Genomic DNA, 24,138 nt, shown 5'->3' with positions numbered 1-24,138 from the left:
AACTGTCCTTACACTGAATGAATTTAGAGAAGGGAAGCAAAGCTTTAGCATACTAGATAGACTAGTATACCTCATTTTCACTGCATTTTTTTTCCATAAAGGGTATTGAAGATGTGTAAAAGTCACAATCCTAATGTTCACCTTTTTAAACCCTGCAGGAGAATCTACGCTACTATGTAGACAAGTTGTTCAGTACAATTGTCAAATCAAGTATGAGCTGCCCCACTGTAATGTGTGATATCTTTTATTCTCTGAGGCAAATGGCTACTCAAAGATTTCCTAGTAAGTGCCTTGTTTTACTAAAATATGCCATTTCTTTTACTGTGTGATTTTCTGTAGACTTATGTATTTGGTTTATGTGAAAGGTTTAAGGTTTTAAGTACAGTCTTTTTTTGTTTTTAAAAATAGTTCTAGCTTATTAATGAAATGTATGATTTAATTTAATGGCAACTTTTTACATGCCAATCAAAGTCACCACTATTTTTAAGAAAGGCAGAGATTTCAAACTATATATTATATAAGTAAACACTTATACTGGGTGCTTATAAGACTATTAAATATGATAAATAGAAACACCTTTGTCATTTGTGCCAGCTATATTTTCCACTTGCATGCATTCAAAGAATTTTTAGTTCCATACAACTGACTAGATTTGACAGTTTGAGAATGCTAAGGTTTTATTGGTAAGAGGTTTTTACAGAAATGACTTTAGACATTAGAAACATCTTTGTTGCAGTATACCTAGATTTTGAGGTACATATATCAATAACTGGCATGCTTTAATTTTGCAAGAGCAGCTGTGTCCAAACTTTGCTTAGAAACATTTCATAAAATTAATAGTTGCTACCTCTGGTTGTCAATACTTGGAATTATTCTGTTTATATGCATCTCTGATAAGTAAATAAACTTACTATGGCCCTTTCCTGATCTGCTTGTAATGGGGGGAGGGTAAAGGAGATAAGGCAGCTACTTAAATTATCAGTCTTACCCAGCTGTGTGAAACTGTAAGTTTATTTCTGTAACCATCTGAAGAGATTTTGCTACTTTATCATATTTTTCAAGTGTGCATGTGCACACAGGTATTTGCAGTTATCTGCCCCTCCACTAGATTACCCAAAGCTAAAGTGAGCCTGAATTCTTTACCTAACAGGTAGATAAATTCAGCCCTAGATGTCTTTGCTAATTACAGTAAGGCTGTAAACAGTTGATTTGAAATAAGCATACTAAACCCAGACTTTGTAACACAAATTGGGGGGGTGGGGGCAGTCAGAGACATTAAAATATAGAAAGGTGAAGTGCTGAGATTTTATTTTTAAATAGTGAGTTAGACCATAATAACCATACTGAGGGCTTAGTGAACAGGACAGTGCTAGCCTGAGTTAGTTCCTCTCTCTTACCTGCACACCACCACATGAGGCAGGTACGTTCTCCTTCATCAGTTAATGAAACATAGGTTTAGGGAAGTCAGGTGATTTGCCAAATGGCCTGTGACATTGACAAGGTCTCAAAGCTGGGCCCAACCCACTCCAATGTGTTATTAGTCACTGTAGTCTCTCCAGGGATTTTGACCCTCAAAACACATTAGCTGTTTAATTCTTTTTATATGGATAATCTAAAATACATTTTATGATTTTTTTTTAATAAATGTAAATGTATTTCCTTAAGTATCTCTTTGTTGGCCTGAAATAGTAACGTGTGTTTCATATTCTCTATAGACCCCAGTAGTGATAGTTTTGTTCTCAAAAAGTATTTGCATTATTTTCTCATTTGTACTTAACTATCCTGGTAAGATGGGTGGGGAGCGGGGAGGAAGCAGTCATGGAAGCAAACGTTATTATATTACTGTAAAGTATATTGTACTTAGTCGCTCAGTCGTGTCCAACTCTTTGTGACCCCATGGACTGCAGCCCACCAGGCTCCTCTGTCCATGGGGATTCTCCAGGCATGAGTACTGGAGTGGGTTGCCATGTCCTCCTCCAGGGGGTATCTTCCCAACCCAGGGATCAAACCAGGTCTCCTGCATTGCAAGCGGATTCTTTACCAATTAAGCTGCCAGGGAAGCTCATAAAGTATATTAGTATATTATTATATAAAGAACTACACAGTAAATGACTTGGTGACTATGTGCTGAGTGGCTCAGAAGAGTTACTCAAACCAAATGCAGTCATTGTTTCCCTCACCACCTGCTTCTCTGCCATCTGATTGATTGTTGTGTCAAGTATTGACTCCGGTCTGAAAGGAAAGCTGTAGCTGAGTGATCAAAGCCACAAGTTGTCTTCAGTTCATCTGCATTTTTATAGGTAATATTGGCAGATTTTTTAAAGTAAAGATTTCTAATTGTTTTTATTATACAGCCTTTGATATTATCAAGATTTCTGAGGGAGAACTGAAACAATATCCTGAAACTGAAGGCAATCTCCTTTCCTAGTCTTAGGGGATTCAGTATTACCACTGGATAGTAGTAGATACTACTTTTATTTTTGTTGTTGTAATTTCAGGAGTCTCTTCTTACAGATGAGGAAAGAGGTATTTTTCCAAATTAAAGTATTTTCACAACCTAGCAGCTTTGCCTTTCATTTTCTTTGTTATTTCTTTTTTTTTTTTCAGGTTTCATTTTTTTAGTCATAGGATTTTTTCCCTTTAATTTAGTCATAACCATTACTATCATTTCATCAACTCAATTCTTACTAGCCAGGTTATATTTATCTCCTATTAAGTTTACATGCTTTTTTCCAATACTTTTTGTCATCTTTGTTTTGTAATTCAGTGTTTTGTGCATGACATTTCACCATTTTTTTCCTGCAGATGACCCTCATGTTCAGTATTCTGCAGTGAGCAGCTTTGTATTTCTTCGTTTCTTTGCTGTAGCAGTAGTATCACCTCATACTTTTCATTTGCGACCTCATCATCCAGTAAGTGTTGTTCTTTTCAAAGCTTTATTCCATTTTTGTTTATTTTTATTAAAATAAGAAAAGACAAAATAACAGCCCAGTTCACTTGGCTGTGTTTTCTTATAACCAGTACTTAAATTTAACTGGTTATTTTCCTTAGCCATTTCATTTTTTCAGAAAAGGCTGAAAGTCCCATTATGTTTGTTGTTAAAAGATACTTACACGTGAGTAATAAAGTGTTGGTACTAGTTTCAGCTTGGTGATGGGTAGGAAGAGAGCTCATCTTTTCCCTCTGCTGTTGTGTACGTTTGTAAATTTCTTTACAACAGGGTTGTCTTTTTTTTTCTTCCATTAGTTGTAGGTTTAATCTTGCAGATATCTTTAAATCTCACAGACATTTGAAGACGCTCATTTCTGAAAGGTGTAGAAACTTTCATTGGAATGTAATTTGGTATCTCCATATATTTACTTTTTATTCACCTGAGATATAAATGTATGAGATTTAAAACTTAAGGCATATAATCTTTTTGTTCTAAAGTCATATTTACTTAAATCTGAATCTACACTATGTAGATTGACATGTTTCTTAACATTTTGTTGTTGTTTAGTCACTAAGTCGTGTCCAACTCTTTGCAGCCCCATGGATTGCAGCACGCCAGGTTCCCCCTCCTTAATATTTAAAACTCCTTATTTTTGCTGTTTCTTTTTCCTTCTCATACAGTATATTTTTGCTAAGTGTATAACCTTTTATGTTCCAAACATTTTATAATCTTATCTAATTGTTTTTTTGCTGATTTTTATAACAAGTAATAATAATAAAAGCCAACATTTATTTAGTGCTTGCTTTGCACTAGGCCTTGGTCTAAGTACTTTACATGTTCTAACTTAGTTCTCCCAGTAACCTTATGAGGTAGGTTCTGTTATCATCTTCATTTATAGATAAAGTGAAGGTTGCTCAGTCATGTCCGACTCTTTGCGACCCCATGGACTATACAGTCCATGGGATTCTCTAGGCCAGAATACTGGAGTGAGTAGCCTTTCCCTTCTCCAGGGGATCTTCCCAACCCAGGGATCGAACCTAGGTGTCCCACATTGCAGGCAGATCTTTTACCAGCTGAGCCACAAGGGAAGCCCCATTTATAGATAAGAAAACCACAATTCAAGAACTTCTTTAGGATCATACAATTAAAATATTACAATTTGATCTCACTCAGTTTGAACTGGATTAAATGAGAATTCTGACCCATTCAGTCCTCCCAGGCTATGAGCTCACCTCTGTTCCTTACTGCCTCTTAGCAGGTCAGGTGCATGAACATCTGCAGTGTATTCAATGCTGTGCTCAGCCCTGGATGAGGAAGGGCTGTGTCTTCCTCAGCATTGATGAGGAAGACACACTTTCCCCTCAGGAAACTTGCTAATACAGTGTAGGGGAGACACATAGGTTTTGTAGTTAAACTGGGCTCTGAAGGCCACCTCTCCTCTTAGCAACTACACTTTGGCCACTCATTTAACTTGAGAATTGAGTAAAACCACACTGCTGTGGCAGTAACACAGTTTTTCTTGTCAAAGAACAAATGATCTGTGAGTAGCTGCAGTGGACCAGTGTCCTTTTGTTCACAGGGCTCTCTTTTCTGTGGCTCTGTTACTGAAGCTGTACAGAGCTCTGGAGCAGCAAAAGCGTGATGGCATTCTGGACATAAACAGAACTCCTACCTCTGAACTTGTGACCTTGCCTTGGATTCAGACTTGGATTTGCATATCCCTGTAACAGATGGGTTGCAGTAAAATCCTTCTAATCACAGACTCTGTATTTTAGGTCACCTTTCTAATCAGTATGCCAGAAGGACTGCTTCATACTGTCATATAACTTTATTGTTTGTTTTTAAATGAATCTTTCCTTCTAATTGGGGAAATAAGCAAACACATAAGACACAGTCTAAAACTGCAAACATAAATCTAGCACCTGATTAGTACCAGGTGAGCAGTACAGACAGTTCATACTATAGAAATTGAGAGCAAGGAATAATCCTGGTGACCTGAGAGTGATGACATTGTCAAGACCAGTAATGAAAGTTACAGAGTGATTGAAGAGGAGAACCACCATTTAGAAGTTCTTTGAATTTTGAGAAGTCAATTTTAGTAGAGGAGAAAAGAAGAAAATCCAATTGAAAAAGATTAAGGAGTAAGTAGATGAATGCAGTTTTACCCAAACTTGAGCAGGGAAGTCTTGATGAAATTCAGTTCAAATTCAGGTTGTTAACAGGTTGTTAAGAATTTTATATTCTTCAAAGGCAGAGAATTGGAGGGACCTTTTATAGATATAATGGAATCCTGGATGTTGTAGCTAAAATGTTTTCTGAATAACCATAATTAAGGTGTGTAACTGTTTCATAAGTATATCATAACTATCATATCTCAGATATTCCTTCTTTTTCAGAATTGCCTTACTTCTTAGCTATCTCTTCACTTCACAGTCACTGTCTTGTTTTCAGTGTGGTAACACTAAAATATTAAGGAATATCAGCCACTTTAATTTACTAAAGCATTTCTGTATCTAAATTTTCTTGAATATGTCTTTTGATGGCAGATATTGTTTATCTGAATCTCCAGAACAAAAAAGATGTTTTATATAGTGATAGAGGAATTAGTTATACAAATGAATGGATGGGTGAAAACTCATCAGACTATATACATTTAAAATTTGTTCGTTTCACTATATGTAAATTATACCTCAGTTGAAAAAAAAGAAGCAGCAAGGATTTGTTAGGGAACACTGTTTGGTCAGTTTTATTTATATTTACTTCTTTCTAGTAGACAGCCCTGGAAAACACCTTGGATTGTAGACTCAAATAGTTACTTTCTGCTAAAATCCTACATGAACTGAATGACTTCTCATTTCCTAAGCTGAAGTTAGGTCTTTGCTTCCATGGTTAAAACAATTGATTGCAGAAGCCATAAGATTATTGAATATGCTTACAAGTGGGTTGAGTACAAAAAATTTGGAAACTGCCATTTTAAGTCATAAAGTAGAAAGAAGTAGATGCCATTGACATTCCAAAAGTAAATACAATTTTTAAGGTAGTCCCATCTACCATACTGTACCCCTCCCTAAAAAATAATACTGATTAAATTATGACTTTCAAAAGTAACATGTCATGAGATATATTTACTTCAGGAGGGATTGTCAATTACATATGGCTTCTTTAGTCTTTTAATTCCTTAGTCCAGTGAGTTTTGCCCATCCTTTGCTATGTTTTAACTGGTTTGAATGAACATTTTTGTGTCACTGTTTTAGAGCAATGTAGCCCGTTCACTCTGTTCTACTTTTTACACAAATTCTATTCCTTGAAAACCTAATAAGACTTTCTGTGTCTTTTCTATGTTCTTTAGGATCCACAGACAATCAGAACATTAACTCTCATCTCAAAAACGATTCAGACTTTGGGAAGCTGGGGGAGTCTGTCCAAAAGCAAGGTGAGTGTTACTTCATATTGCTTTGTGTTCACACTTCTAAATGTTGTTAAACCCTATGATCCCTGCTCCCTCACTGCTCACTCCCTTCCAAATTAAAAACAAAGCAAAATCAAAAAACTATATATATAGAGAGAGAGATGCAATAGTTATCTTTTAAATGTCTTGTCTTAGTCACCTGTTAAAGAAGACAGTTTCGTTTAAACTAATGTGTCTAAGATGGGGTAAAGAGTCTAGTTAACAGATGTAAGAGCCTTGTCTTTATCTTTTTGTGCCTTAATCATCCAGCAGCTCTTGAGAGAAATCTTCAGCTCCAAACCCCATAACTCTCTTGAAATATGATTGAACCCCTTTAGGCCCTAATCCTAAATTTAAAAATACAGCCCATTATATTCTGTATTCTTAGTTCTCTACTTAACATATATAAGTTCTGTGTGTGTTTTTTTTTTTTTAGTCAAGTTTCAAAGAGACATTCATGTGTGAATTTTTCAAAATGTTTCAAGAAGAAGGATATATTATGGCAGTTAAAAAGGTAATGATTGTTTTACTCTGGAAATATTAACTTCTTATCAAATAGCATTAGGGAAATAACATTTTATATTGTTCTTGGGAATCAATCCCCAGTTAAAAAAAAATATGTTTAAACTGGCTGTCAAATATTAAAAGGCTGTCTTTTTCTGCCTTTCTCCCTCCATACATAACTATGGGTTTTTTAGCTATGGAAATACCTAAATGAGTTTTAGCAACAGCTACTATTGCCAGACTCTACACGTGGACATCACCAGATGGTCAACACCGAAATCAGATTGATTATATTCTTTGCAGCCAAAGATGGAGAAGCTCTATCCAGTCAGCAAAAACAAGACCGGGAGCAGACTGTGGCTCAGATCATGAACTGCTTATTGCCAAATTCAGACTTAAATTGAAGAAAGTAGGGAAAACCACTAGACCATTCAGGTATGACCTAGATCAAATCCCTTGTGAGTATACAGTGGAAGTGACAAATAGATTTAAGGGACTAGACCTGGTAGACAGAATGCCTGATGAACTATGGACAGAGATTCGTGACATTGTACAGGAGACAGGGATCAAGAAAATCCCCATGGAAAAGAAATGCAAAAAAGCAAAATGGCTTGTCTGAGGAGGCCTTACAGATAGCTGGGAAGAGAAGAGAAGCGAAAAGCAAAGGAGAAAAGGAAAGATATTCTCATCTGAATGCAGAGTTCCAAAGAATAGCAAGGAGAGATAAGAAAGCCTTCCTCAGCGATCAGTGCAAACAAATAGAGGAAAACAACAGATTGGGAAAGACTAGAGACCTCTTCAAGAAAATTAGAGATACCAAGGGAACATTTCATGCAAAGATAGGCTCGATAAAGGACAGAAATGGTATGAACCTAACAGAAGCAGAAGATATTAAGAAGAGGTGGCAAGAATACACAGAAGAACTGTACAAAAAAGATCTTCATGACACAGATAATCACGATGGTGTGATCACTCACCTAGAGCCAGACATCTTGGAATGTGAAGTCAAGTGGGCCTTAGAAAGCATCACTACGAACAAAGCTAGTGGAGGTGATGGAATTCCAGTTGAGCTATTTCAAATCCTCAAAGGTGATGCTGTGAAAGTGCTGCACTCGATATGCCAGCAAATTTGGAAAACTCAGCAGTGGCCACAGGACTGGAAGAGGTCAGTCTTCGTTCCAATCCCAAAGAAAGGCAATGCCAAAGAATGCTCAAACTACCGCACAATTGCACTCATGTCACATGCTAGTAAAGTAATGCTCAAAATTCTCCAAGCCAGGCTTCAGCAATTCATGAACCGTGAACTTCCAGATGTTCAAGCTGGTTTTAGAAAAGGCAGAGGAACCAGAGATCAAATTGCCAATATCCGCTGGATCATCGAAAAAGCAAGAGAGTTCCAGAAAAACATCTATTTCTGCTTTATTGACTATGCCAAAGCCTTTGACTGTGTGGATCACAATAAACTGTGGAAAATTCTGAAAGAGATGGGCATACCAGACCACCTGACCTGCCTCCTGAGAAATCTGTATGCAGGTCAGGAAGCAACAGCTGGAACTGGACATGGAACAACAGACTGGTTCCAAATAGGAAAAGGAGTACGTCAAGGCTGTATATTGTCACCCTGCTTATTTAACTTATATGCAGAGTACATCATGAGAAACGCTGGGCTGGAAGAAACACAAGCTGGAATCAAGATTGCCGGGAGAAATATCAATAACCTCAGATATGCGGATGACACCACCCTTATGGCAGAAAGTGAAGAAGAACTAAAGAGCCTCTTGATGAAGGTGAAGGAGGAGAGTGAAAAAGTTGGCTTAAAGCTCAACGTTCAGAAAACTAAGATCATGGCATCTGGTCCCATCACTCCATGGGAAATAGATGGGGAAACAGTGCAAACAGTGTCAGACTTTACTTTTTTGGGCTCCAGAATCACTGCTGATGGTGACTGCAGCCATGAAATTAAAAGACGCTTACTCCTTGGCAGGAAGGTTATGGCCAACCTAGATAGCATATTTAAAAGCAGAGACATTACTTTGCCAACAAAAGTCCGTCTAGTCAAGGCTATGGTTTTTCTAGTGGTCATGTATGGATGTGAAAGTTGGACGGTGAAGAAAGCTGAGCGCCGCAGAATTGATGCTTTTGAACTGTGGTGTTGGAGAAGACTCTTGAGAGTTTCTTGGACTGCAAGGAGATCCAATCAATCCATCCTAAAAGAGATCAATCCTGGGTGTTCATTGGAAGGTCTGATGTTGAAGCTGAAGCTCCAATACTTTGGCCACCTCATGCGAAGGGTTGACTCATTGGAAAAGACCCTAATGCTGGGTAGGATTGGGGGCGGGAGGAGAAGGGGATGACAGAGGATGAGATGGTTGGATGGCATCACCGACTCGATGAACATGGGTTTGGGTAGACTCTGGGAGTTGGTGATGGACAGAGAGGCCTGGCGTGCTGCAATTCATGAGGTCGCAGAGAGTCGGACACGACTGAGAGACTGAACTGAACTATTGCCAGTGTTTTTAGTAACACAAATTATAAATATCTAGAGTTAAGATTTCTTCACAGTAGCACCATTGACAGTTTGGTTGGGTCGACCCTGACTGTGAGGGGCTTTGTTGTGCATTGTAAAATGTTCAGCAGCAGCCCTGGCCTCTACTATTAGATGCAAGTAGCATAGTCCCAGTTTTTACAACTAAAAATGTCTGTCTCTAAGCATTGCCGAAAGTCCCCTGAGGGATAAAATTGCCTCTGATTGAGGATCTCTGGTCTAGGGAGAAAGGCTTAATGGTACCTGGTATAAAGTGGGCACTTAATTGACACAGGAAAAAATATATGAATTATTGAATATCTTATTAACAGTATAGGCTTGTGGTTAGTAACCTGGGGAAAGTTACTTTAATTTAATATGTATGAAAGCCTACAGTATATAATATTCTAACAAAAGGCCTACAACAAACAAAAGTTGCTATACTTAGAAGCTGAGAATGTTTTGAGAAGATTTTTAGTTTCTCGAGTCTTTAGTTCCGAGTCATCCCAAACAAAATACGACATTGTTATAAAACCCTAAACATTTGTAAAGAAAAGTTATTTTGGAGTATATCTAAGCTTAGCTTGAAGAAAATACTGTCTTATTTTTCACAGTTCTCACTTAATGAATCCAAACTAACAAGGTCAGATTTTAAAGATTGCATTTAAGTTCTGTAGTGTGATTCACTGGTGACTGCCAAGAGTATATTTTGTTGAAGAGCACATTTTGTTTGTATTTTTGTGTGTGCACTTTAAAAATTCGTACAAGGACTCATGAGTGAAAATGATTATTTAAAAAATTAAAGCCAGTTGGAACTTTTTCATCTAGAATAACAATGGAAGTTCAACCAAAAAAAAAAAATTTAAGCAGTGATTGAATGCTTTTGAGGAAGAAGTCTTTCAAAAGAATATGCAGAGTGGTACAGTGGGTGAGAATCCGCCTGCCAATGTGGGGGACACGGATTCAATCCCTGGTCTGGGAAGATTCCATGTGCTGCAGAACAGCTAAGCCCACACACCACAACTCCTGATGCCTGCTCGCCCTATAGCTCACAAGCCAGAACTCCTTTTCTGCGTGCTGTAGCTACTAAAGCCCATGTGCCTAGAGCCTATTCTCCACCACAAGAGAAGCCATTGCCACAAAAAGGCCACACACCACAACCAAAGAGAGCCCACATGCAGCAGCAAAGACCCAGCACATCCAAAAAGGAAAATAAATAATTAAAAAAAAAAAGGTAACTCACATGTCCCCTTAAAAAAGAAACACACTAAAAAACATTAAAAAAAAAAAAAAGAATATGCAAAGAACAAGCTGCCTTTTTTATTTTTAGGACATTGTTGAAACAGTTGTGGGACAGTGTAGGCAGACTTCTGTTGGCAAGATTATAATGTACTGTCGTTTGTTTGGGGGTTGTTTTTCCATTTCCATGACCTAGGCTCTGGCAGCATCTGATTTCTTTTTCCTGATACAAGCATCAGAATGTGTGTAGTGGGTAATGTCAGTGGAGAAAGTATTTAAGGGTGCCAGGAGTTTAATCTGCTCCTGATCTGCTCTGAGTCACCCACTCACGTTCCCATGAACTATCACTGTGGTACATGTCCTGTCTCAGATTTGTATAGGATATTTTGCCCTAACATATGAATTTTATTTATTATTTACTGGCTAAATCTAGATATGTGCAGCACTGCTGCTGCTGCTGCTAAGTCGCATCAGTCGTGTCCGACTCTTCGCAACCCCATGGGCTGCAGCCTACCAGGCTCCTCCGTCCATGGGGTTTCCCAGGCAAGAGTACTGGAGTGGGGTGCCATTATCAGCACTAGGAATTGTAAAAGCTTATGAAACCCAATTTCTCATTTAATTAGTGGTGTTCTCACTAGTGACATTGGTCACTGCTCCAGAAGAGAATAGTTTATAACTCTGAATCCTATACTTAATTTCCACAAAGTCTAGGAGGAATACCAGAATAGGTCTATAAACAGGGTGACCATATAATTTAGTGTCCAAACCTACAAAGTTTTCAAGAATAAAAAGAAGTACTTTGATTATATCAGGACCAAAGTTGTAGACAGAATGGCCCTGAGCAAATTGAGGCCTATATTCACCCTCCTAGAGTCCATCTTAATTATTATGTTTCCTTTTGCTTTATATAACTAGGTTTACCTCATATTCCTTAACAGTACAACAAATAAGTAATAAATTTAATAACTATAAATAAATAATAAATATCAAATAAAATTAGTGCCCACAGGCAAACACTAAGAAATAAAATATTCAAGTAATTCTTTCTCACTCTGTTAGTGGATGGTCCATTTGTGAGAACTGAATATGTAACAGGACACTTCTTTAGTTCCCTTGAATACTTGTTCTGTGTCACCCACATTTAGTTCAAAAGAAGCTCTGTCCTTGTTCTTTCACTTACTAAGATTTCTTCCAGCGAACTTGAAGTAAACATTATACTGGAAAATACCACAAATGGAGATTCTGATGGGCAATCTATAGCCAGTCTTAGGAGAAAATGACTGTGCCCACAAATTCTACCTTAGATTATTCACTGTCATCCTTACTGGAATGTACTTTGTTTTTGTTTTAAACCCTAAGCGGGACAACATAGAAAAGTATAAAGGAAAAAACAAGGACTAAACAAATAGTTGACTTATGGGGCAAAATAGGAGTCTTTTCTAAGAACAGGAATTGTCCTTGAACCCCGAAGGCCACATCTCAGGAATCTCTTGACCAATTGAGGTAACATATTCATGAAGCTGAATGCTCATCATTGGCTGGTTTGCCATTGCTGGATTTGGGTACTCCAGATTTTCTTGAGCCACCACATTCTCACATTTTCCATAGGAAGTTTCTAAATGGTTATTAGATTTCCAGGTTATTCCAGAGAACTCAAATTATACTTTAGTCATAACTGAAATATTAGCTCTGAGGGCTGAAGTCAATTATGTATAATAAAAGTCAGCCAGTGAGTAAAGACTTTAGACTGATGGCCACGTAAAGGCACTGCCGCATATTTTTCTATGATTTTACAACCCTTTAAAAATTTTAAAAATGTTCTTAACTTGTGGGCCTTACAAAAACTGATTGAATTTGGCCTGCTGAGCTGTTTGATGATCCCTGACCCACAATATAGGTTCACAACCTGTATCAAAAATCTTTGGGAACAGAAGTATTTCAGAATTTAGTTTTTCAGAGTTTTGAAAGATAATAGGTATATGCTATATATTATAGGGGGTCACAGGATAACACCCCATAATCAAACACATTAATGTTTATGTAGCATATTAGTGAATATTCACACTAAGTAGGATAAATACAGGCTTTAAATAGCCTTTCCCCAGTTCACGTTAAGTTACTGTAAGTGAGTTTACTGTAAATCAGAAGCAAAAAGGTCTGTGTACTCAGAACTTCATAGGTTTCAGAGTTGCAGTTAAGGGATTGTGGGTTGAGTTATCTCCATAGGGACACATATTCTGGGTTTTAAGTAACTTTAAGGATAAGCTTTTTAGCATACCTGTTGTATGTACTTTGGGGACTTCCTCTACAATTAAATATGTGTTTTGCTTTGTTCCTTAATGAAGAACTTCACTATATTATCTATCTGTGACATTGATAAACTGAATTTATGATGCACCTTATCACAAAGTGTAACATCTGCCCCTCTCTTCATTTAGTTCTTGGATGAAATTTCATCTACTGAAACTAAAGAGTCCAGTGGTACAAGTGAGCCCGTGCACCTGAAAGAAGGGTAATTTAATGAAATTAGATATTAAAGTCGTATTTCAGTATAGACAGTAAGTACAAAGAGCATGGGTGCAGAAGTGAAGAAGACTGGGTTTTGTTCTGTGCTAAAACTGCCTATAACATCAGTCAGGTAATTCACCCTCACTATCCTATTAACTTCATGCCATACGGACATGATTTCTTTCCATACAGTGCGAGAGTTGTTTTCAAAAATAATGAGATTATGGGTGTTAGAGTACTTTGAAAAAAAAGTAACAGCATTGTTCAGTTTTAGTGTTTTCATTGGAAGTTAAAGGGGAAAATTACTCATTTGGCCTTTTCAGTTCTGGATAGTCCAGTTGTAAATATTAAATTATTTGAAGATTTTATTCCCTTAGTATGGCCAAAATAAATGTAGCAGTTATAGATGGCAAAGACATTTCATATACTTAATATAGTCTTTAACAACTGTTCATGTCATTTAAAATTAAAAGAGGAAATGACTGTGCCCACTTTTTTGTTTTGGATTAACTCTTTTAATATTTGTAGCTAAATGTTTACATCTGTTGTTTTGGCAGTGAGATGTATAAAAGAGCTCAGGGAAGAACTCGGATTGGAAAAAAGAATTTCAAGAAACGATGGTTCTGCTTAACAAGCAGAGAGCTCACCTACCACAAGCAGCCAGGTAGTTGTGTTTATGCTTTTTTGTGGGGTCTTTTCCTGATTCCCAGTGAAGATTTCTTTTTCCACTGCTTAATGTGACTGGTGAATCTTTTTACTAATGTTAATAGTTTATGGTTTCTCACAGTGATGCATACACACTAAAAATATAATAAATATGTGACTAATGACACCATGTAAATAACATTTTTTCTCTTACATTGACTGTCTTGTGTTACTAAAAATGGTGTTCCTGCAGTATGCTCTGTTTTCTAAAAATCCATGGTAAATCCGTTTTTTTTTTTTAATTAGTATATAAGGAACAACAGTTAGATATTTTAGAACTTAGTGGTTTCTTTAACTTCCAGAATCAGATTGGTAAGAATCAGTTTCTAATAAATGAGAGTGTTTCAGTAGTTCGCCAGAAATTCCCATAGTTATACCATAGACAGTGTTTCCTATTCAGTTAAAACATTCATTCATTTATATTAGCCCAGCTAACTCTTAAGATGAAAATTCTAGTAATTTGCCTCCTGAAAAGGCACAAATTGTCTTTCTGGGTAAAGAAAACCATCTTCCTATAGTGTGATTTGAGAGTTTCAGAGAGGCAAAGTTTGTCCCTCAGTGGACTGACATAATGCTTATCATCTCTGCCGTTTGAGTGTATTCCTTTGGGGTAAAGCATTATCCATAGAAGGCCACTAGCCTGTGATATCTTGGCAAGAACTTAGTATCTTGATCATAGGTCACATACAGTAAAATCCCTTCTATTTGAAGTGATCAGGACCCAAAGCATTCACTTAACCAAAAATGTCAGTTAAAGCAAGAATCACTTTAAAACAACAACAACAAAAGATGCATGCATAGCTTAAGTAGTTATATGTTTGTTTACCAGTCTTTTGATAGAGAACCAAGATCTTTTCTTGGTTGATTTCTCCAAAGTGAAGCTGGAAATTTTTAATAAATACTTGAAAAGTAATCCAATTATAGAATCCTTTTCGAGTCAGGATAGTTACCCTAAGCTTTTGCCACTGTTTCACCCCCATATAAATCAACTTGATTTGTGTGGGTGTTGGTCTCCTTTTTTGAAAAGCTTTTCAGAGTGCCTGACTTTCAGATAAATATATGCCTCTTGGTGTCACTGTGTGACACTTAATGTGTCACTTACTTACTGTGTCACTTTACATAATGTTAAGTAAATTATAATTACAGCATGGAAAAATGGCATAAATAAGTCTGGGGACAAACCTAGCAGACTCTGTAATCAAAAGAGCCTAACCAGTGGAAATCAAAGGGTACAAGCTTAATAGAACCCTAGCAGCCACAAGGGTTCAGTGTCGCATGAGCATCACTCAGGATGTTTCACAGAGGAAATGAAGTCTTGGTTAATCTGTCAAATATGTTAGGTAAAGAGTGCCTGGTATAAATTCTGAAATGATAAAACAAACACCAGGCATAAGATACTTTCAGGAGCAGGTCATTTCAGTTAAGTGTGGGTGCTTCAGTGGAGGTTCTTGAGGAGGAAAGTGAAAAGAAATTTTGTTTCATAATTCCTTAGAATCTTTAGCCAGAATGACCGAATATGTCCAAATACAGTAGTAAGACATATGAAGCCAGATGCACTATATTTTTAGGCACTTACGTATTTGTTGTGGAATATGAATATTCTAACGACTAAAGATCAACAGGCTGCATCCCTGTGCTTCCGGACAGCATTCTTTAAGCTACGCATGTTTCTTAAAGTTTTAGTGGTTATAGTTTATGTTGAATACTATATAAATGCTCTCACATATATAGTAACATTTTAATAATAGCTGGCATAATATGCTGATTATGTTTTCATAAGTTAGTCATTCTCTATGAATAAATCGGCTATTTTCTCCTCATTTAAAATATTTTCTAATCTAAACCAATATTATGAAGTTGTCTTTGCTTTAAGACTTTAGGAATCAGATGATTTTGGACCCTTTTCCTGTAGAAAAAAATGAATGTACACACAGAGACACCAAGTCTCACGCATAATTTCAGGAAGTTCATAGTTCCAGAGGCTATGCATAGTTCTCAGGAACTTCTGTTCTATCCACTGATCTTATGAGGATAAAATTCTGTAGAATGATTAGATTGGTCTAAGCTATAAAATAGACATATTGGAAGTTCCATTATTTTCAGGCCTTAAGAAATTTAACATGTTGGAATTGCATTGGAGGAATGAGCTCTGTTACATGAAATTTCGTGATTAATTACCAAAGCCTACAGTTTTAAGCATCCATGCTTTTTGTTTTTAACTGTTTTGTTGGATTTTTCCAAAATGTATTATTACATGCTTCCCTGCCTTCTAAAAAAGAGTTCATTGAACGTAAGTTAACATTTTCTAGATGACTTGGGGCTCTCATTGATAATATTAATTATCATTTAGTACTCTGATTGAGTGATGTTTTCAGGGCTGCTTATGGATGTGTGCAGCTGTTTACTTCCCAGCTACATACCTTGGACTGCTGCGCTTTTTTGTGTTCCTGTGTTTGCTGTATACAGTTCTTCATTATCTCCTTTATGTTCAGGCTGTCACCTTAAATTTCTTGTGCTGTCAGTGAATGGTAACGTAACATCTCACTCCCATCTATTACCGCCAATTCCATTTTTACTGCTAATATACTGTGAGTAAGGATGTAGGTACTGTGTTTGTTAAAATTATGCATATGATTAAAAGGCTTTGATTGAACATTTCAGGACTTTCCTCTGAATAAAATACATAGGCTTTGGATTCTCCCTTTGGTTGCTCAGCAAATGTTTTGCTTACTTCCTAGTTCCTTGCAATTTTCTGCATAGCTCAGACTGCTAGTTAGGTAGTTTCTTATTACACTTTATGACTTTTGTGTTTGAAAAAGTGCCTCCCAGATATTCTGTAACATAGCTTTAAATCATTGAGTCTTCCACTCTTTGCTCCTACTGGACACTAGTATTCTGAATGAAGTATTTCTGTCACTTAGAATCAAATAATAAGATTCTTTTTCCAATTTACTAGAAAAATAATTAGAATTTTCTCAGTTTTAAGGGTTTTTCTCAAATAAGTTAAATTTTGATGCCCACTTAGTAATAGTAAGCAACTAATCTTCAATATCACAAAACTAACATGTGGTAAATGAATATCATAGGGCATTCATCCAGCTATCACCATGGTTACCTTGACAGTTTTTGATGGATCTGTGTGCCTGGGATTATGGTTTTATATTGCGCTACTGTCATGTGGTCATCTTCTGCAAGTAGTCCTTCTAGTTGTATGCTGTAATCAGATGTTACCCATGTTGCAGCCTTTTCCCATCTCATTGATGCAGCCTCATCTTTTGCATTCTCTACATGTCGCTTTGCCAGATTGACTCTTGAAATTCCTTTCAGTTGTGCTCTTTCACATTCATGCTTTTGCATTTGCTCTGTCTAGAAATCTCTTTCTTTCCTTCTTTACCTGTGTAATTTGTTGTCCTTTAAGCCTCAGATCAAATGTCAGCTCTTTATCGAAGTCATTTTCATAAAGCTCTTGCTATTTCAATTGGATATTCTCTTACTATATTTCTTTAGCATATTAGTGATATCTTTTATCACACTGTGTGGTCGTTACTTTTATGTCTTTCACCGTAGTCTTTTACTATCCTCGGTGGGTAAGGACCCTGTTTTTACTACTATCATTAAGGCATCTATTAATTTGTAATAAATGGTGTTCTTCAGAGAACACCATGTCTTCCAGATATGCTGTTTTCTGAATTAACAACCACTTTCTAAAATTTCCACCAAGCTTCCTAATAATATATGATGAACAAATTCATCTCTGAAATCGCATATGTGTTTTCCAAACTTGATTAGATCTTATCTACTTGGGGATGACCTTTTATACACAGATATGTATGTAGAGCCTACACAACTTCCATATGCTGTCTGTGTTCTAGCTCATAGAATCTATGGACAATATAAAAGAAGTTTTCACAATGTTTTAAACATAAATCTCAATACTTGGTTTTTACCTGCTCCTATCTTGACACATGGGGCTTCCCAGATGTCTCAGTGGTAAAGAATCCGCCTGCCAGTGCAGGAGATGTAGGTTTGATCCCTGGGTCAGGATGATCCCCTGGAGGAGGAAATGGCAACCTGCTCCAATATTCTTGCCTGAAGAATCCCATAGACAGAGGAGCCTGGTGGGCTACAGTCCATGGGGTCACGAAAGAGTTGGACACAACTTAGGGACTGAGCACACATTTTGATACACGGGGCTGGAGTATGTTTTTCTTTAATATGTCATGTTTGTGGATTTGAAGGTTCGATATTTTTTAAGAAGTCACTTCTCAAGTTCATCTTGATTTTAACACAGTCCCACTACAAATCACAGCAAGTTTTTTTGGTAAAAATTGACAAATTGATTCTAAAATGGATGTCAGTGGGGGAACAGAGGACTTACAATGGCCGAAGCAGTGTTGAAAAAAATGGACAAAGTTGAAGGACTAAGACTAAGCTACAATATTCAAGTCTGAGATTTTGACATAAAAGCTAGAGGTGAACAGTCAAGAGTCCAGAAAGACACACACACGGTCAATTTAGTTTTGACAGAAGCATCAAGACAGTTCAATTGAGAAAGGAATGTATTTTCAACAAATGATGTAGGAACAATTGGGTAAACACAGAAAGTGAACTTCATCTTACGTCATAGTACACACAAAATTTAATTTAAGATGAGAGAATCATTGAAAGCATAAGAGAATATCTTTGCAACCACAGAATAGGCAATGATTTCTTAGGCTATTAGATGCACTGAACATTTTTTAAGATAAGTTGAACTTCATTAAAGTAAGACTTTCCCGTATTTCCCCCATTCTATTGTTGCTCCTTCTTTCTTTTTTGTTCTAATAATGGGCATAAAATGTATTGCTTGGTAGTTGAAATTTTTTAATAGGTTGTTGGGATTTGAGTTTCTTTAAACCATAAGCTAAGGGTTTTCACCAGCTTAAAAAATTTTTTACTTATTTCTGTCCATTTTCTCTCCTTCTTAGGACTCAAGTTACACTTATCCAGGCATGCTTGAGACCGTCTCACAGGTCTCTCTGAGACTCAGTTCATTTGTCTTCATTCTTTATCATTGTTCTTTAGCTTGGATCATTTCTACTTACATTCATTGATTTATTTACCATCTCAAGTCTTTTTAGCTAAATGTAATGAATTGGTCATTCCATTTATTGTGCTTTTCAGCTCTAAAATTTCTGTTTGATTCTTTTTATAGTTTCTGTTTTCCTGTTTAAAGTCCACATTTGTTAAGTCATCATTAGCATATTTTCCTTAAATTATTTAAACATTTATAATAATGGCTTTGCCCGCTAATAGGATAAATTCAGCATTTGAGCCCACTTAGGCTCAGGTTGTTGGCTACTTTCTTTCCCAAGTATGGGTCACACTTTTCTGTTTTTCACATCTTATTTTTTTGGTTAAAAACTGAGCATTGTATGTAATTATAGTGTGTCTGGATTCTGTTTGTTCTTCTGAAGGCTTGCCTAGATTCAAACTGCAATGTCTGTTTTGTGGGGGGAGGGGTGTCTGTCTGTCTGTCTGTCTCTCTCATTCTCTCTCATAGTATAGCTGCTATTGTCCTTACTCAGATTTTGTTCTATTCCCTAATCCTAGCTGCCTCCCGAGGGGTCTCACCTGAGCTTTCTTAGCTTAGTGGTCAACCAATGATTTGAGCATAGAGCTCAAATGCCTGAAGTCAGTAAGTCTTCTACCTTTTATCACTTGTGCTGTTTTTGAATCAGAACACATTCAAAGGCACAGCAAATTCACAAGTCTTGCCAAGCTTTCCATTTTTGCCAGATTCTGGGATGATCCACATATAGGCATGTTTAGCAGTCAGCCAGGGATGTGGTGTGTTTGTGATCTCAGCCTTTCTATAGCTCTGTTGTTTCTAAAATCTCACCCTTAAGCTGAATCTGTAACCTTCAGCCAGTAAAGCTGTGAGTTTTCACTGAGCTGAGGAGTTACGGAAACACCCCCTCCCTGGAAGACAATAAATCCACAGTTTTTAACCTATGCTATAGCAGTTGTTCATGGATAAGCACTTCTCAGATTTTTACTTGCATTTGGTTATTTTCCAGCACCCTGATGTGGTTGTTTTTAATAATTTTCCCAGTCTTATACTTATTTTCTGAGGAATAGAATTACTCAACCTCAGTATACTACTATCAAAAAAAAGATTCAGTTACTTTATTTCAGCTGTGTTCCTTGGGACCAATATCTAGCTGGACTTTTGTTTTTCTTGGGGTGGTAATGGTTTTTTTTAATGGAAATAGAATTCACATACCATAAAATTCACCTCTTGAAAGTATACAATTCATTTTCAGCATATTCACAAAGTTATGCAGTCACCACTGGTTACAGAACATTTTCATCCCCCCAGAAAGAAAACCTGTACCCATTAACAATCATGGCCCTATCCTTCCTTCTCCCAGCCCCTGGCAAACACAAATCTGCTTTTTGTCTCTGTGGATTTGCCTGTTCTGGACATTTCATGTAAATGGACTTAAAGAGTAACCTTTTGGGCTTCCTAGTTTTTGGACTTTCCCATCTTCCTAGTGGTAAAGAACTTTCCTGCCAACGCAGAAGATACAAGAGACATGGGTTCGATCCCTGGGTTGGAAAGATCCCCTGGAGGAGGACATGGCAACCCACTCCAGTATTCTTGCCTGGAGAATCCCATGGACAGAGGAGCCTGGCGGGCTACAGACTATACAGGCATACAGAGTCAGACATGACTGAAGCGACTTAGCATGCATTAGCATGCAGCCTTTAGTGACTGGCTTCTTTCACTTAGCATGATGTTTTCAAAGTTCATCTGTGATATGGCATGAATCAGTACTTTATAGCTGAATAATATTTCATTGGATATATTCCAGATTTTACCATTTTACCAGCTGATGTACCTTTAAATTGTTTCCAGTTTTTTATTATTATGAACAATGCTGCTGTGAACATTCACATACATGTTTTTGTGTGGACATATATTTTCGCTTCTCTTAGGTCTGCATCTATGAGTGAAATCAGTGAGTCATATAGTAACTAACTTTATGTTTAAACTTTTTGAGAAGGTGATGGTGATTTTTAACTAAAACTGGATTTGGCATTTAATAGGGAAACTTAATGCCCTCACATTTATTGTAATTACTATAACCAATATTTTGTGTTCTCTGTTTATTAAGCTCTTCTGTTCATTGGGATTGTTTTTTTTTTTCCTGCATTTTTATTGGAATAATCAGTCCCACACATATTCACTCTGTCGTACCTAGTGAGAGAATTTGGGCATTCTATTTTTACTTTTAAATTGTTAACAGATAGATAGAAACTTACATGTTCATCTTATTGTCTGCAGTTAATCACCATCTCCATTCAAGCTGAGAAGGAACATAACATGCTTTCAAATTTATTTTTCCTAGCACTACCTAATGAAGTCATCTTAAATTTTAGTACTAGATTCTGTTTCTTTTACCTTTTTATGTTTTCATCATTTTTTTTCTAACCATGCATGTGTGCTAAGTTGCTTCAGTCGTATCCAACTCTTTGCAACCCTGTGGACCGTGCTGTCTGTGGAATTTGCGACCAGGCTCCTCTGTCCATGGCAGAATACTGGAGTGAGTTGCCATGCCCTCCTCCAGGGAATCTTCCCAACCCAAGGATCGAACCCACGTCTCTTACATCCCCTGCATTGGCAGGCAGGTTGTTTACACTAGTGCCACCTGGGAAGCCCTTTTCTAACCATTCTTTATCAGTTTTTCTGATGTCTTTGCCCAACACTATTTCTTATATAAATACTTGTCTTTTTCCTGGATTCTTTTTTTGCAAGAGTTATGTCCTCAAGGAATTATTCCATATAGCTTTAGTGCTGATAAATTTTCAGAGTTCTTAGATATTACAAAAAGTATTTTACCCTTACACTTGAATGATAAGTTAGACCAGATTTAAAATCATTTCCTATAGGATTTTTAAGACATTTCTCCACGATTTACTAGTTTCCGTTGTTGGTGGTAAGGATTTTGATGTCATTCTTAGTCTTGATTCTTCTCCTTGGAAACCCTCTGGACTTTCTTTAACCTTCAAGCTCTAATATTCTACTGCCCAGTGCCTGAGTATTACCTTTCTTTCTTCCTACACTTTCGTTCTTTCATCAGCACTTGATGGGTCCTTTCAGTCTGAAGATTTCTATCTTTATTCTTGGACATTTTCATTGGTAATTTTCTTCTGAACAATTCAGTTGTTTCTGGAATGCTTATTAAAGCTGATCTCAAAACTTCTAAATTCATCCATCATGGCTCTTAACGTCTTTACTTTGTTTCTTTGTGATTTTGTACTGTATATTTGGAGAGTCCTCAGAACAATCTTCTGTTTTACTAATCTGCTTTGCAATTCACTCAAGTTAACATTAGCAACTTCAGTTAATTTCAGTTAACTCTAATAATAATAACATCATGTGTGCCTGGGAACAATGCGTTTCCTCTATGTATGCTGTGATATAATTTGTCCAGAAATGAACAAACACAGCAGTTCTAGGCTGTGGGTGTGATTTGTGTATTCAACAAATCTAAAGAGTTGTTGAAAATCTACAAAATCTACTTCCTGCACAATTTTTAAATTCTCTGGACTCTCTGTGGTGCCCCATGTAGGTTGGTACCCAAAGGCATGTCTCCTCTGCCCCCTCATTTGTTACACCCTTGATCTCCTCCGATGTTATTCTCTTTGTTGTACATGTTTCCTTCAGAGTGCTGATTTCCTCATCTGTTTGGTGATTTTTTTTGGCAATTTGCTCATTTTTGTGTTACAGTGCATTCACCTGCCTGAGTGTCCAGTAGCTCACTGCCATTGGTTTTGAGGGAGGGACAGGGTGAGCTGCTGACGGGCAGGGGTGCTGGTGCTCGTCCCCTGGCATGGGCACCATCAGCAGCCTGTGGCTGCCCCGCTTTCCAGCCAGTACGCATCTTCACTGCTTCAACCTGGGACTGTGCCTCTGTGGATTGCTGCTTAGTACAAGCGGGTTGAGGGGGGCAGTATGTAGGACCTAATTGACCCAGCTGCTCCAAATGCAGCTTACCCCACTTAGTCATCCTGATGACCCATACATCTAAGGATGCCCCCCATAACCCCCCAGCTCTCTGTGTCCAGTGACTCTGGCTTGAAGCTCTTCGGACCAGCCCTCCTTTTGCAAATGTGTCTTTTCCTCTATGTGGCTCAGGCTGTGGCTTCCTTCAGTCTCCTACCTCCTTGCCTCCCCTCACCCCTTCATAAATTTGATCTTGTCTTCTTCCAGGAGACTACTGATAGTCTTTTCCTATTTGCCCATGTATATATAATTTGTAATTGTTGAATTTAAATGCCGTTTCCTCAGAAAAGTTTTCCCTAACTGCCCTACTTAAAGTAACCTCCCAGTTACTTCCTGCCAATCACTTTATGTTGCTATCTTTATTGCATTTATCTCTACCTGATATTTGTCCTTTGTCAGTCTTTCCATACCTAAATGCAAACTTCATTAGGGGCCTTATGTGTTCCATTCACTGCTCTATCCCAAGTGGTTAGGACAGTGTCTGGTCTAGGGTAAACGTGATAGCTAAATTAAGTGACTTTAAAATACATTGTCTATCACACATCTGCTCGAATTACGCATATTTAAATTTTACAGCAGGAACTAAGCTTAGCAAATACTCTTTGTTAACCTCTCTGTTAAATAAAGAAAACCTTTTTAGTGTCTTTAACCCAAAAGACATTAATCCATGAATAATATAAGATCTTCACCTTCAGCACTTCAGCCCACAAGTCATTAAACTGAAGTTTGTTGGAAGAAAGCAAAGCTTTATTTTTCTAAGAACCACAGTATAAAATGACCAGAAAAGTTCATGATTATATTTGCTTATAGTTTCTATGACTATATGAATATAATTTATTCAAGTAAATTTTAAGTTGAAATGCATTGTAGCCTCATGCTATTATGGAGCCCCTTTAGCAAACAAATTTCCAAATTCTTAAATTAGGTTAATGATTCACTCTACCAAATAAAATTTTTACTTACATTCCTTGTATCTCTTAAAGTAAATTTGATAGCTCTAGTCAGCTGACCAGATAGTATGCAATAGTAATGAACAGTTTTTCAGTTTCAAATAATTGTTTTGAGGGTTAGTTCCTTAATTAAATATTAGGTTGGAGAAGCAGAAAAATCCACTTAGGTACAGTCAGATTCATTGTTTGTGTAATAACTCCATGAAAAAAAAATTCCATGTCTCAGCAAGTTTTGAGTAGGCCCTTATTGCTAATTACGTATTTTTTCAGTCCCCA

The 24,138-nt window shown here is 37.1% G+C and overlaps 1 protein-coding gene across 4 annotated transcripts in view; it reads left to right on the top strand.

Annotated features, from left to right (window-relative positions):
• Window positions 1-24,138, top strand: part of RASA2 (RAS p21 protein activator 2) — a 121,874-nt gene that overhangs the window by 89,982 nt on the left and 7,754 nt on the right. The window contains exons 14-20 of one of the 4 annotated variants that reach the window (XM_081569637.1): window positions 159-282; window positions 2,806-2,912; window positions 6,282-6,365; window positions 6,817-6,894; window positions 13,086-13,159; window positions 13,713-13,819; window positions 16,139-16,150. In XM_081569637.1, the coding sequence (XP_081425763.1) occupies window positions 159-282; window positions 2,806-2,912; window positions 6,282-6,365; window positions 6,817-6,894; window positions 13,086-13,159; window positions 13,713-13,819; window positions 16,139-16,150 (586 nt within the window). Of the gene's footprint in view, window positions 1-158; window positions 283-2,805; window positions 2,913-6,281; window positions 6,372-6,816; window positions 6,895-13,085; window positions 13,160-13,712; window positions 13,823-16,138; window positions 16,151-24,138 lie in introns of all 4 variants that reach the window. The other 3 variants (XM_081569636.1, XM_081569634.1, XM_081569633.1) reach the window with 3 other exon arrangements.

This window comes from Giraffa tippelskirchi, chromosome 2 (genome assembly GCF_054371585.1).
Source record: "Giraffa tippelskirchi isolate mGirTip1 chromosome 2, T2T-mGirTip1v1.2.pri, whole genome shotgun sequence".
NCBI classification, from domain to species: Eukaryota; Metazoa; Chordata; class Mammalia; order Artiodactyla; family Giraffidae; genus Giraffa; species Giraffa tippelskirchi.
Note: the sequence above shows the minus strand (reverse complement) of the source record. Positions and strands in the feature narration are given on the sequence as shown.